At 31.7% G+C, this 13,358-nt stretch overlaps 1 protein-coding gene across 2 annotated transcripts; it reads left to right on the top strand.

Annotated features, from left to right (window-relative positions):
• The first annotated feature begins 353 nt into the window (after nt 1-353).
• Nucleotides 354-10,491, top strand: LOC107942383 (polygalacturonase-like). 2 transcript variants are annotated; one of them, XM_041110723.1, is made up of 5 exons: nt 354-522; nt 615-923; nt 1,048-1,503; nt 10,028-10,087; nt 10,164-10,491. In XM_041110723.1, the coding sequence occupies exons 1-5, from the start codon at nt 382-384 to the stop codon at nt 10,419-10,421; spliced, it is 1,224 nt and encodes a 407-aa protein (XP_040966657.1). In that variant the 5' UTR covers nt 354-381; the 3' UTR covers nt 10,422-10,491. The 2 variants fall into 2 exon arrangements, with proteins under 2 accessions (XP_040966657.1, XP_040966658.1); XM_041110724.1 differs by lacking the exons at nt 10,028-10,087; nt 10,164-10,491 and adding an exon at nt 1,635-1,971 and having other exon boundaries at nt 359-522; nt 1,048-1,559.
• Nucleotides 10,492-13,358: the final 2,867 nt, after the last annotated feature.

Below are 13,358 nucleotides of genomic sequence, written 5' to 3'. Positions count from 1 at the left end.
TGAATAATTAGGATTATACTTTTCGAAATAACATTTATAAATTTAACGAAACATAATTATATTCGCCACCATCTAGTAAAGATATTATTTTGAAGATAAAATGTAAAATAATGCTTTTCAATCTTTCCATAATAAAATCCTTTCACATAGTTTAAATTATTCAAGTTGTGAAAAAATTAACCACAAAACTATCTAACCGTGGGAAGTTGATATTAAAGAAACAAGCTTATCAGAGAAATTGAAGCTTGCCCATATGACTTTTCCAAATTGATTAAATAGTAATATATTTGATTGGTTGTAATTTTCTCAAACTTTCTATATATTTGGAACAAAACAAAAGGAAAATTCATTCTTCCTTTAATTTCAAAACCAAATAAAAACATGGCACCACACCTTAATATTGTTCCTTCCATGTTTGTACTTTTATTATTATTCATTTCAGCCTCTAAAGTCCAATCAGATGCTTTTGATGTTGTTGCCAAGTTTGGCACAAAAGCTGACGGGAAAATGGATTTGAGTAAGGCAAGTTCAATTGCTCTTAACTTTGTACCTCAAAGGTGAAAATATGAAAAAAATTATATTTCAAACTGATGTGTTTATTCATTTCATTTTAGCCATTTTTGGATGCTTGGAAAGAAGCATGTGCCTCTGTAACTCCATCAACAGTTGTGATTCCTAAAGGGACATATTTATTATCAAAAGTAAACTTAGAAGGTCCATGCAAGGCTCCTATTGAGATTAATGTTCAGGGCACTATACAGGCTCCGGCTGATCCTAGTGCTTTCAAAGACCCTAATTGGGTTAGATTCTATAGTGTTGAAAATTTCAAAATGTTTGGCGGAGGAATTTTCGATGGTCAAGGAAGCATTGCTTATGAGAAGAATACTTGCGAGAATCGTGAATTTCGTTCCAAACTTCCTGTTGTCAGCTTTCTTCCCTCTTGCCAGAATTTATTTATTCTTTTTCCTCTTATTATTATTATCAAAATATAATTATAACTAACATCTTTTTTTCGTGTGTTACTTTGCTAACTCCAAAATTAAACAGAATATAAGGTTTGACTTTGTGACCAATGCATTGATACAAGACATAACTAGCAAAGACAGTAAACTATTCCACATTAATGTTTTTGCTTGCAAAAACATTACCCTTGAACGTTTGAAGATAGAGGCACCGGACGAGAGCCCAAACATAGATGGGATTCACATGGGCAAATTAGAGGGGGTCAATATTATTGCCTCTGACATTAAAACTGGTGATGATTGTATTTCTATCGGAGATGGCACTAAAAATATGGTCATAAAAGAAATAACTTGTGGACCAGGACATGGTATAAGTATCGGTAGTCTTGGAAAGTTCCAAAATGAAGAGCCAGTTGAGGAAATCAAAATCTCAAACTGCACCATCACTAATACTTCGAATGGAGCTCGAATCAAAACTTGGCCAGGCGAACATGGTGGGGCAGTATCAGAAATACATTTTGAGGATATTACCATGAATAATGTCCCTTCCCCTATCCTAATTGATCAACAATATTGCCCATGGAATAAATGCAAGAAAATGTATAACATTCTTATCAAAATCCTAATTGAGTGACAATATTTAATCGATCATTGAATCATTGTTGTGTTGATGCAGGAAGAATCCAAAGTTAAACTAAGCAACATTAGCTTCAAGAACATCCGTGGCACATCTGCGCTTCCAGAAGCTATCAAGTTTATTTGCAGCGGTTCTTCGCCATGTCAAAATGTGGAACTTGCGGACATTGACATTAAGCACAACGGAGCTGAACCCGCAACATCCCAATGTTTGAATGTTAAGCCTATAACTAGTGGCAAATTAAACCCGATTCCATGTTCCGGCCCTGTCCCAAAAACCCCTAGTGCCTCCGCTTAAAGCATACCAACAAATTCAATGCAATTGTAATTAATATATTTATTCATATTATATAAAAACAATTACTTTTCATTTTAATTCTTTGCTATTAATAAACTTTTGCTATGAATTCAATGCTTTTAATATACACATCAATACAAAGAGCCGAAATGTGATAAAATTTAGTTCATTTAAACTAATAACAAAACCATTACTGAGTTTCTATATTGAATTAGAATTAATTATTGAAGTTTTCTTTATCTAAGTATAATTTTTTTTATAAAATCCATCTTCCAACGCAGTACTTTTAAGGAAAAATAAAATATTAAATTCGAGATTCTAATTAAAATAAATGTTCGTCGTCCAAATTTTTTGCACAACATATTCCTGTATTATTTGTGTGCTTAAACATATGATTATATTTGTGCATTGGTTTGTTTCTTTTTCCGTTGAATTTACATTTTTCAGGGAAGAAGATGTAATGGTTACCATGAGATATGACCAGATCATTTTGGGTGAACGAATATAAATTAAAGGGATTGAGGATATCCTATGAGGCTAAAGCACAAATGAAAAATTCATTGGACGAGCAGTTGGTGAGTTATTTTCATAATGATATATAATAAGGAGAGGTCGGTCATGGCACTTAATTACAAACTATTTCAGCTCTAATTATATATCCAGTGGGCCCCTCTACTAGCTCTATACAACCTTGATGGTTTGCATTTGAATTGATGAGATGAATAAATAAAATTGATGAATTACAGAAAAAGATGGAATGTATCACTATCCGTAGTGAATGGAATTTCTCGTTAGAAAAGAGAGATAACTTAAAGGCTAAATTAATTTATTCGAATTATTATTTAATTAATAGTAATCACTTAACTGAAGCTTGAAGTAAAAATTAAATTAATTAATTAGCGTATATTCATTTACCCATAGATTCTAGTGTGGTAAACATGTGATGAATTTAACGGAATTAGAACTAGGTTTGGAAAATAATTTAATTGTGTGAATTAGTAAAATTTATTTCAATTGATTAATTACATTATTAATATTTTGGGAAATAGAAATTTTTTTATTTGGTTGGTTAAATTATATGAGTTAATTAAATATCTAAATAACACATATAATTATACGAAATACATCAGATATACCCAATGACCCATCTCACGTAAGATGGGCGACAACCCTATCTCTAAAGGGTGTTGAAGCCCATGCATATTCCTACTAGAGAATTTTGTATATTCTCTCTTAAAATGTTGTTATATTTTTTCTTCTTCTTGTTCGACCAAGACTCTTGCAATTTTTCTATAAATAGGGACCATAGGCTTGGTCAACCACACACGATGTGAAGCATCGACATTGTAAAACTTTATTGAGATTTAATTTCCAAAAAAAAAATCTAAAATTGAATGTTTACATTTTCAATTTTTGGCTCATAAAGAGACATCGATATTAACCACTCCAACATCAATAGAAATTTTTCATAGCATTCATCCGTTCTTGGATTAGAGCCTACGCTTTAACTATGTAACAACCCAAATTTCAGTTAAATCGAAATAGTGGTTTGGGACAACAAATTCGAGTTCAAAAAATAAAATTGTTTAAATTTCATAAAATGATAGGTAATATGATAGGAATATTGCATGAAAATTTTTATGGAAAAATTTTATCGATTATGTATCTAATTGCAAAAAGGACTAAATTGAATAAAATGTCAAAATTGGATTCTAATAGCTATAAGGATCAAACAGCATCCTTATATAGCACCTAGACCATTGATGAAAAATATGTAGATAATTTTAGCGATTCATCCATTGAAAATTTGAAAAAGGACAAGGACTAAATTGGAAATTAAATTAATTAATATATGAAAAATGATTAAATAGAAATAAAAACCTTATTTTAATCATCTTCTTCATAAAACACATGCAAACCCTAGGAGATAGAAAGGAAACTTTTCAAGCTTGAATTGGTAAGTTCTATGTCTCGTTTTTAGTGATTTTCATAGTTTTGAATCTGGGAAAGCTTAATTTCTCTATTTGGGGGATTAATTTGAAAAGAAATCAAAGTTTAGAAAATTTTCCATTGATAAATATGCTGTAAATTGAAAGTTTATGATTGAAAATGAAAGGTTGTTGATAGATAAACAACTTTTACAAAGTGATTTTTAGTGAAAACATGTGTAGGGACTAAATTGAAAAGTGGTGAAATTCTTGGAAAAATTCTAAAATTTGTGAAATAAATGTGCTGTAAAAGTTATATTAGAATTTTGATTAGGCTTGGAATAAGGAGTAAATTGCATGAATTTCAATTTCCGAGCCTAGGGACGAAATTGGAATTAATTAAAAGTTTGGGGGCAAAATAATACTTTTGCCTAGAAAGTGAAATGGACTCAATTGAATGTGGAAATTAGGGAATTGATGATTAAATTTATCTATATAGATCCAGAAGTATCGAATAATGAAAAAGGACGAGGAAAAGAAAATATCTCGGATTAGAAGATACGATCAATTGTCAAGGAAAGTTCATATAACTTAATTAAGTATGAAAATGTTTTGATTTGATTATTGACTTGTGAGAATTATGATATGTAAATGACATGTATATGTAGCATGAAAATGTTGACACATGATATATGTAATTGATGAAAAGGTACAAGAATCTGTTCGAATATTGATTTCCGACTGGACAGGTGATTACCGTTGTAAATGGGGTCCCGCATACATTGTAGTAAAGGTTATTCTGAAAGGGGTAATGTTTTGATCTCATTATGAAAAGGAATTTCAACCAAAAGGGTGACACCTGAAAAGGAAACGTACACTTTGTGTGTACACTTGAAAAGGATTTGTAGACTTTGTCTGTACACTTGAAAAGGATTTGTACACTTTGTGTGTACACTTGAAAAGGAAACGTACACTTTGTATGTACACTTGAAAAGGATTTGTACACTTTGTGTGTACACTTGAAAAGGAAATGTACCCCTTGTGTGTACACTTGAAAAGGAAATGTACACTTTGTGTGTACCATTTGAAAAGGGAATGTGCACCTCGGGTGTGCAACTGGAAAAGGAAAGGTCCATCGGAAATTCAAGATTCAACGGAAATGGTATAATAAGTGAAATAAGAAGAAATGACATGATGAGATCATCTATGCATATTAGTGTTTTTGTACTAACCAATTTGCTTGAATGATTGTGAATAGGCAATATTTTCTAGTTTGCTAAATTGAGGGATAATTGTTTTATATATGATTTACCTGTTAAGCATGATTGGTAAGTGTAGTTTTAGTTATATGAACTTCCTAAGCATATAATGCTTACTAGGTTTATTTTCCTATTTTATAGTTCTCGAAGCTCGTGAAGGTTGGATTCGGGTCGGAGCAATCATCACACTATCAACTCCATGATCTCGGTATAAATGATGAACTTGTTTTGATATAATGGCATGTATAGGCTAATGTGGCCAAATGATGAAGTAATATGTTGATTTGTAAACTAGCCATTGGAATGGCAAGTAATGTGTATCTTGAGATGACTTGGTATGGTATGGTGTTATATGATATGTTTTATATGTTTAACAAGTTAAACAACACTTTTCATGAGACATATTTTGTGAAATAAAGAAAAGGTAAATTTATGATTATGATTAAGGTTAGTAATATATCAAATTAGATGATGAAAATTGGTTGGATTGGTTGGCACATACATGTAAGTTTTCATGTAGGAAAATGGTTAAAGTTGGGTAAGTTTTCATGTAGGAAAATGGTAAAGTTGGGTGAAAAATAGGGCTGTGAAATGGCCTTATTTCGTCCACCCGGGTAAGACACACGGGCATGTGTCTAGGCCGTGTGTGACGCACGGCCTGGGTACATGGGCATGTGATCCGGCTGTGTATCCCCTACACCTTAATTAAATGAAACAGAATGCTCAATGTTGGCTACATGACTGAGACACGACCGTGTGAGAGACACGGTCTAGGGACATGGGCATGTGCCCTGGCCATGTGAAGTTTGTAGCTATTTTTGAGAAATTAATTTACCACACGGCCTAAGCACAAGGGTGTGTGTCTTAGCTGTGTGCCCCTAATTCGTTGATGACGTCTAAAACAAAGAGTTACACGGGCGTGTCCCAAGTCACATGGGCATGTGTAATCACACGGCCTAACCACACAGGTGTGTGTGGTACTGTTCAAAAGTGAAATTTTGAAAATTTTGTAAAAAATTTTATGAGGTTTCGATTTAGTCCCGACCCGTTTCTAATGTTTATATTGAGCCTCGAGGGCCCAATTAAGGGACGTAATAAGTAATCTCAGAAAATGAATAGTAAATTATATGTTTGATCCGTAAATGTTCTGTAATGATCGGTAATACCCTGTAACCCTATTTCGGTGACGAATACAGGTTAGGGGTGTTACAAACTAGCTGAGGTTTGTGAATAGTTGAGAAGATTGTGTTGGTAGAATGTTGAGAAACAACTTAGATCGCCTAATCCAGAACACAAGTATGATTTTGGTGAAAGGGTTTGTCCTTATAAATATGAAAACTGCTTGGTTTTAGAAATTTTTAATATTTTTTGTTGTTTAAAAAAATCATTTTCTAAATGAATGTTTCCAACACAATCAAGATTGATATCTAATTTCTAAATTGAATAGGTCACTAATAATTACTTGGTCTTTGCAGCCCACAGCCAAACCTAGTACTTTTCTAATCTCCCAATCTTCTTTGGCAAACTTGCACAATGTCTTTCTTCTCGAACGTCCGAATCTATTGAGGATTCATTAACCACATTATTCAATAATGACATGACACCATTTTATGTTTACTTATTACATATAAAAAAAATTGAACCCAAAAATGGAGAATAAGACAAAATTTTGTGCAACTGTAAAGAGATTTTTAGAGAGGAATGATTTTTACATCGAGATTAAATGTAATGTTTGTGTATTTTGCGATTATCACTTAAAGATCACGAAATTTGTTGATGCGATTTGGAGTTTTTGCTTTTAGATTCTCAATGGTTAGTCTCTTTTTCTGATTTTATGCTTTATTATATAGTTTTCATGCATAAAATGGCTTATTTTATATTAATTTGAGCATATTATATTTTTATGACATAAAGTGAGCCATGCATGATTAAATTAAATAATAAAATATAAAACTATATTTAATAATTCATTCTAAAATTTTTTATTAATAATTTGGGTTTTGATTAATTAATTAAATTGAATTGGTCCTCTAATTCATTGATTTATTTTGGACAGGTATAGTAGCTTTATTTGATTACAAAACCATCCAAATTGGGGGACCAAGTCCCACTCTTTAGTTTAATTGCACAAGGTCATGGAAGAGTTGAAGAAATTAAAGATTTACAATAAGATTTGCACTTGACCGAGTCTCAAGCCCGAGTTGTTGTGGCACTCAAATTGACAAAAAATCAAGCAAAAATCAACTCAACTTTCTCAAATTATGGCTGGCCACCCATGGAAGATGCTTCGAAAGATGAAAACTCCTATTTTTAGTAAACTATCTTTCTCTCCTCACCTATAAATAAGACCTCACTCTCACATTTCTATTCATCCCTCATCATTCATCATTCTCTCTTCTTTCTAAATTCTCTTAGCCTTTTCCATTACCCACGCCTAGCATCATCTCTTCATAGAGATTTTAGCAATTAAGCCTCTTAAAGAGCCCTTGGTCGGCCACCTTGGAGAGCCACGGCAAAGGAGCAAAGTGAAGGAGCGAAAGAGCCTCGTCAGTCAAAGTCTTGGGTGACAGCCACTTTGATTTGGGTTTAATCTTTCCTTTCTTTAATTTAATCTGAAAATGTTTGCTATGTGTTCTTTGTTCTTGTTTACAACAATGTTAGCTTAACTTTATTTAAGCTAGGATGATTATTTTGATTAAATAATATTTATTTGATTCATGCTTATAATGTTTGTGCCTCAATCGATTATGTTTTCAATTAAAATCAAGTCTGTATTTTGTTCACACATGATTGAAATGCACTTGAATTAGCTGAGCGATCCTAACCGAACGACGGCTAGTGGAAACATAATTGAAATGTGCATGCTCAATTTAGATCCTAACACGATTAAATTGCAGGTTGCATAAGAGCTCTAACCAAGCTCTGTTATCTGCATAATTTTTAGATTTGTGTGATTAAACTGTTTCAAACCTAACACGTCTCTGTTACCTCACATGAATGTTAAGAAACCCTTATTAAAAAAGGATCAGTAAACTGCGTATTTACTAAGTAAAGGATTCCAAAAGGACCTAATGTGGTTTCCAAACTCATGAAAGATCGAGTTGCCATAGAATGTTTTGATGAATATTATTAAACATGATGATAATAAATTGAGTTTAATAAAAGTAATTGTACCTGTTTCTTTCTATTATAATTGTTGCAAATTATGTTTAACTCTGCTAGAATCTATTTCATTCTTATAGTTGCTTGTTTAGGATAAATTGCATTAGGGATCGTTGCATTTATTTTAATATATTTAATTTTACTCATCACTTCCAAATCATAATGTGTTTTTACTTACCAAGTTGTTAATATAATTTTACAATTAAGTGATTTAGCACAAATATAATCCCTGTGGAGACGATAACTCAATACTTACTTATTACTTGATAACGACTGTGCACACTTGTACAAACCCCAGCATTACAGAAGTCCAGGAAAACAGTGATTGAGAAGAGTGCCAGAAACCACCAGAATTGCTTTCGGCAATATGGTATGAACCTTCGTCAACCACCAAACCACATTCCTGTATCAACAATTTTTATTGAATAATTAGGATTATACTTTTCGAAATAACATTTATAAATTTAACGGAACATAATTATATTCGCCACCATCTAGTAAAGATATTATTTTGAAGATAAAATGTAAAATAATACTTTTCAATCTTTCCATAATAGAATCCTTTCACATAGTTTAAATTATTCAAGTTGTGAAAAAATTAACCACAAAACTATCTAACCGTGCGAAGTTGATATTAAAGAAACAAGCTTATCATAGAAATTGAAGCTTGGCCATATGACTTTTCCAAATTGATTAAATAGTAATTGTTGAAACCATTCTTTAGGATCGACTTTTTAAAATGAAAATGTGGAGTCGCCACCAATCTTTTGGTTTAGGTGTGATTGGGCCACCTACTAAAATGTTTTGTTCCATTAAAGACAATTTTGGTTCACGTAAAATCAAAAAACAAATGGGTTCGGGAGTCGGTTACGCACGAGGAAGGGTGAGCACCCTCATTACGCCCAAAAATTGGTACCAAATTGATTCGATGCTATCCTTATATCAAAGATTCTTAAAAAATATCTTTCAAAGCATGGTTCTTTAAAATATGTTAATAGTTCAAGTAAACTGTCAAAATTCTCTCGTTTCAAAGATATGCAGCATCATACCTAGCACGATTAGATACGATCCTTTATACCTTCAAAGATATGATTGATTTTTGACTTTCAAAAACTCGTACACTAAATTATAAAAGGATACCCATATTTAGTTCACCAAAAAATCATACCCAGCACGGTAGGGCACGATTTTTCGAATTCTCAAATATTGGATATTGCCTTATTTTAGAATTTTTGAATAATAAGGAAAATTGGAAATTAGCTCAAAACACATTTATTTGTTTTAAAATAGATGGACTACTTAATGCATTGCAACGAAACATTTGTATAGAAATGGATTAATGAACATGAAACAATATGCACACATATAGTACAATAAACCACAATTAATAAATCCAGCAATTATGTACAATCATTCTAAGTACAATGTGACCAAACTTTTTAAGCATGGATGGTGAACAATCAATACAAAAATAATATACAACAATAATTAACATGGCACAATATAAAACGATCCCCAAAATATGTACAAAATAAAATGGAATTAGAGGTCAATATAGTATAAGACGCTTTCAAAACAATGATGAATTAATGGACACATAATATAAGTTGACAAGTTTGCATAAAAACTAAGAGTATATATTTATTGAAATAAATATTATAGAATAAAAGTTTGAATCTAATTATATGCAAAATATTTTAAACATAAATTCATTTAAAAATTGACAATGTACATGGTGGGGCAGTATCAGAAATACATTTTGAGGCTATTACAATGAATAATGTCTCTTCCCCTATCCTAATTGATCAACAATATTGCCCATGGAATAAATGCAAGAAAAATGTATAACATTCTTATCAAAATCCTAATAGAGTGACAATATTTAATCGATCATTGAATCATTGTTGTGTTGATGCAGGAAGAATCCAAAGTTAAACTAAGCAACATTAGCTTCAAGAACATCCGTGGCACATCTGTGCTTCCAGAAGCTAACAAGTTTATTTGTAGCGGTTCTTCACCATGTCAAAATGTGGAACTTGCGGACGTTGATATTAAGCACAACGGAGCTGAACCCGCAACATCCCAATGTTTGAATGTCAAGCCTATAACTAGTGGCACATTAAACCCGATTCTATGTTCCGGCCCTGTCCCAAAAACCTCTAGCTCCACCGCTTAAAGCATACCAACAAATTCAATGCAATTGTAATTAATATATTTATTCATATTATATAAAAACAATTATTTTTTGTCGAAACCATTTTTAAATCGAGTTTTGGAAAATGGGAATCGACTTTTTTAAAAACGAAAATGGGAGTCGCCACCAATCTTTTTAGGTGTGATTGGATCACCTTTAAAACATTTTGTTTTAAAATCATCGGTTTTGGTCTACGAAATCAAAAGAACGAGTTCAGGAGTCGGTTACGTACGAGGAAGGATTAGCACCCTCGTAATGCCCAAAAATTGGTACCTAATTGATTATCAAATGTCTTTAAATGTCGAAAATTTTAAAGATTTTAAGATGTAATCCTCTTTAAAATATTTTGATTTTTGAAAATTTGGGTTCACTTGTATCATAGTATTGACACTAAGTTAGCCTTTTTAGAAATCCCTATCTCGAAACGACAAAATGCTACATCCAGTAAGTTAGGACATATCGCTTTGCAGTTCCAAGACAGTCGCTTACGTTTTGAAAACCTTTAAAAACTTAGAAGGGTACTTGACTGTTCGAACTATACGAGAAAAGTCGCAACCTAATAAGTTAGGGCACTACTTTTTCGAAATTTCCAAACACCAAGCATTGCCTTTATATTTTTTTTTTGAAAATTTTGGAGCCTTGTCTTTTTAAAGATGATGCGTAGGGAATTGTATTGCATTATAAATCATACATAGTAACATATTATTGTAGTAGGTAAATAAAACGTGCATTTAAACAAAATGATGGCAATAATATAAAGAACGTGCATTAGATTCATACATATAAAATAACAAATATTAATAATATGCATACAAAGATATATATAGCATGTATGAATAAACAAAGTATACAAACATACAAGGTAATAATTAAATAATGCACGATATATAAGAAAGCGATAATTAAATAATATACGACATGCAAATAAAAATATAATATCAATGTATATGCTTACAAAATATAACATATAATAATAATTATACAAATAATATTTAATACACCCATGACACATACAATATAAAAATATATAACAGATCTAATAAAAATAAAATTAATAATTGTTAGCAAAATATACACATAATTAAAATGTGATATTAATAATTCTAAAATAGTATTTAATATAATATGTAATATATAATAACAAAAATAGAATAATAATTATACATATAAAATATACTCGTTTAAAAGTTTGTAAAGGATTCAAAAATATCAGTTTAAAATGAAATAATACATAAACAAATAATAAATAGTTAGATATGTATGTAATATGTGTTAAAATACATTTTAATAATGATAATTTACAAATTTTAAATAATATATATGATATAAACACAAATAATATAATTGGTAATATATGAGATACATAACATATATAAAAAAGGTAATGTAGAATAAAAAATAAATCATAATAAATGTTATATAATAAAATATATAGGAAATAAGAAATATGACATAAAACAATGAAAGTTTATATGTAAAAATGACATGTAATTAGTAAATATATAATATATGTGAAAATATAATAATAATATAAAAAATTGATGTAAAATAATAATAATTTGAGGAAAATAACAAATAATAATAATACTATAATAATACTTGTAATAAAATAATTTTAATGTGTAATATAAAAGTAAGGATAAAATAAAACAAATAACAATATATAAATATATATAATAATAATATAGGGCTAAATTTAAAGTCCAGCCAAATTACGGGGCGAATTTAAAAGAACTAAAACTGAATTGAGGCTCTATTTAAAACGCACACAAAATCAAAGGGGCTCACTGGGCAAATTGCCCTATCCCCAAAATGGCGACGTTTTCCAGAATATAATTTAATAGCCATCGGGACTAAATTAAAACTAAAATAAAATATTTGGGCCAAATCATAAATAAAATAAAGTTTGATTGCAAATACAAAAAGGGGCAAAAGGATCAATTGGGTAATTAACCCAAATCTCAAAAATGCGCGGATCCTCCCCGGGTAATCGGGTCAACGCGTGGATCCTGGGGGTCTAAAACGTCGACGTTTCACAGGGGCTATATAAACCAAAGCTTTAGCCCGAAAATCATTTTACACCGGGTTTTTAAAAAAAAACTTAAAATTCTCTCTGAAATGAGAGGAGAGAGAGAGTGTGCTTGGCTCCGGCCTCCGTCGAGCCAAGCCTTGGTCCTCGGCCTTATGCGCCCACGCGCCGTCTCCAACTCCTCCCCGTACGGTGGTTGGAGGTCCAAACCTCGATTTTTAACGCAAATAAAGGTTTCAACCCTTTACTTTTTCATTATTTACAGATTACATGTATGTATATGTATTGAAAATTTCACCTTTGTATACTTAATCGATTGAGATGCTTGTTGTGTATATATGTGCGAGAATAAATCTTTCTGCTGAATCTCTCATTTTTTATTGATTCTCTCTGTATTTTTAGAACGTATGTCCTTTTTACAAGTGAAAAGAAAGGCTTTATAGCCTTGGTCCCTTACATATTCGGGGAAAGAAATCTAAGATTTCTTTCTATTTTGTGTCTTCTGTATCTTTGACTGATGTGCTATGATTTCCTTGCCTTTTTCTACTCTGCTTTTTCCGCGTATTTGCTGTTTGTTTCCTTTTCTTGCAGGCAATTGAGCGAGGGATTCGGCAGTGACCATGCTGGTGTAGACGCGTGCACTGATCACGGCGCTGATGGAGCCTTGGTGACGGTCATGACATTCATGACGTAATTTGGGGCCAGACCAAGGGACGACCGATGATCGGGGCATTGATGAGCATTGAAGGCCCTTGGGACAACTCATTAAACGGTGGCCTTGATTTGGGGGTTGCCAGACGCTCCCCGAAGCTTCCAGAAATGTTTGCGGCGCCACAGTATTCAGGAAACCCTAGGGTTTCCCTGTTTCTCTTAAGTCTGTTGGGCCTTTT

This window comes from Gossypium hirsutum, chromosome A04 (assembly GCF_007990345.1).
Source record: "Gossypium hirsutum isolate 1008001.06 chromosome A04, Gossypium_hirsutum_v2.1, whole genome shotgun sequence".
Classification (NCBI taxonomy): domain Eukaryota; kingdom Viridiplantae; phylum Streptophyta; class Magnoliopsida; order Malvales; family Malvaceae; genus Gossypium; species Gossypium hirsutum.
Note: the sequence above shows the minus strand (reverse complement) of the source record. Positions and strands in the feature narration are given on the sequence as shown.

Bases quoted from the DNA above. Each gene is read 5' to 3' on its own strand.
- LOC107942383 (XM_041110723.1), top strand. From the start codon at position 382: ATGGCACCACACCTTAATATTGTTCCTTCCATGTTTGTACTTTTATTA. The intron at 924-1,047 runs GTCAGCTTTCTT...AAAATTAAACAG, and splicing joins TTCGTTCCAAACTTCCTGTT to AATATAAGGTTTGACTTTGT. The intron at 1,504-10,027 runs GTCCCTTCCCCT...ACAATGAATAAT, and splicing joins AGGATATTACCATGAATAAT to GTCTCTTCCCCTATCCTAAT.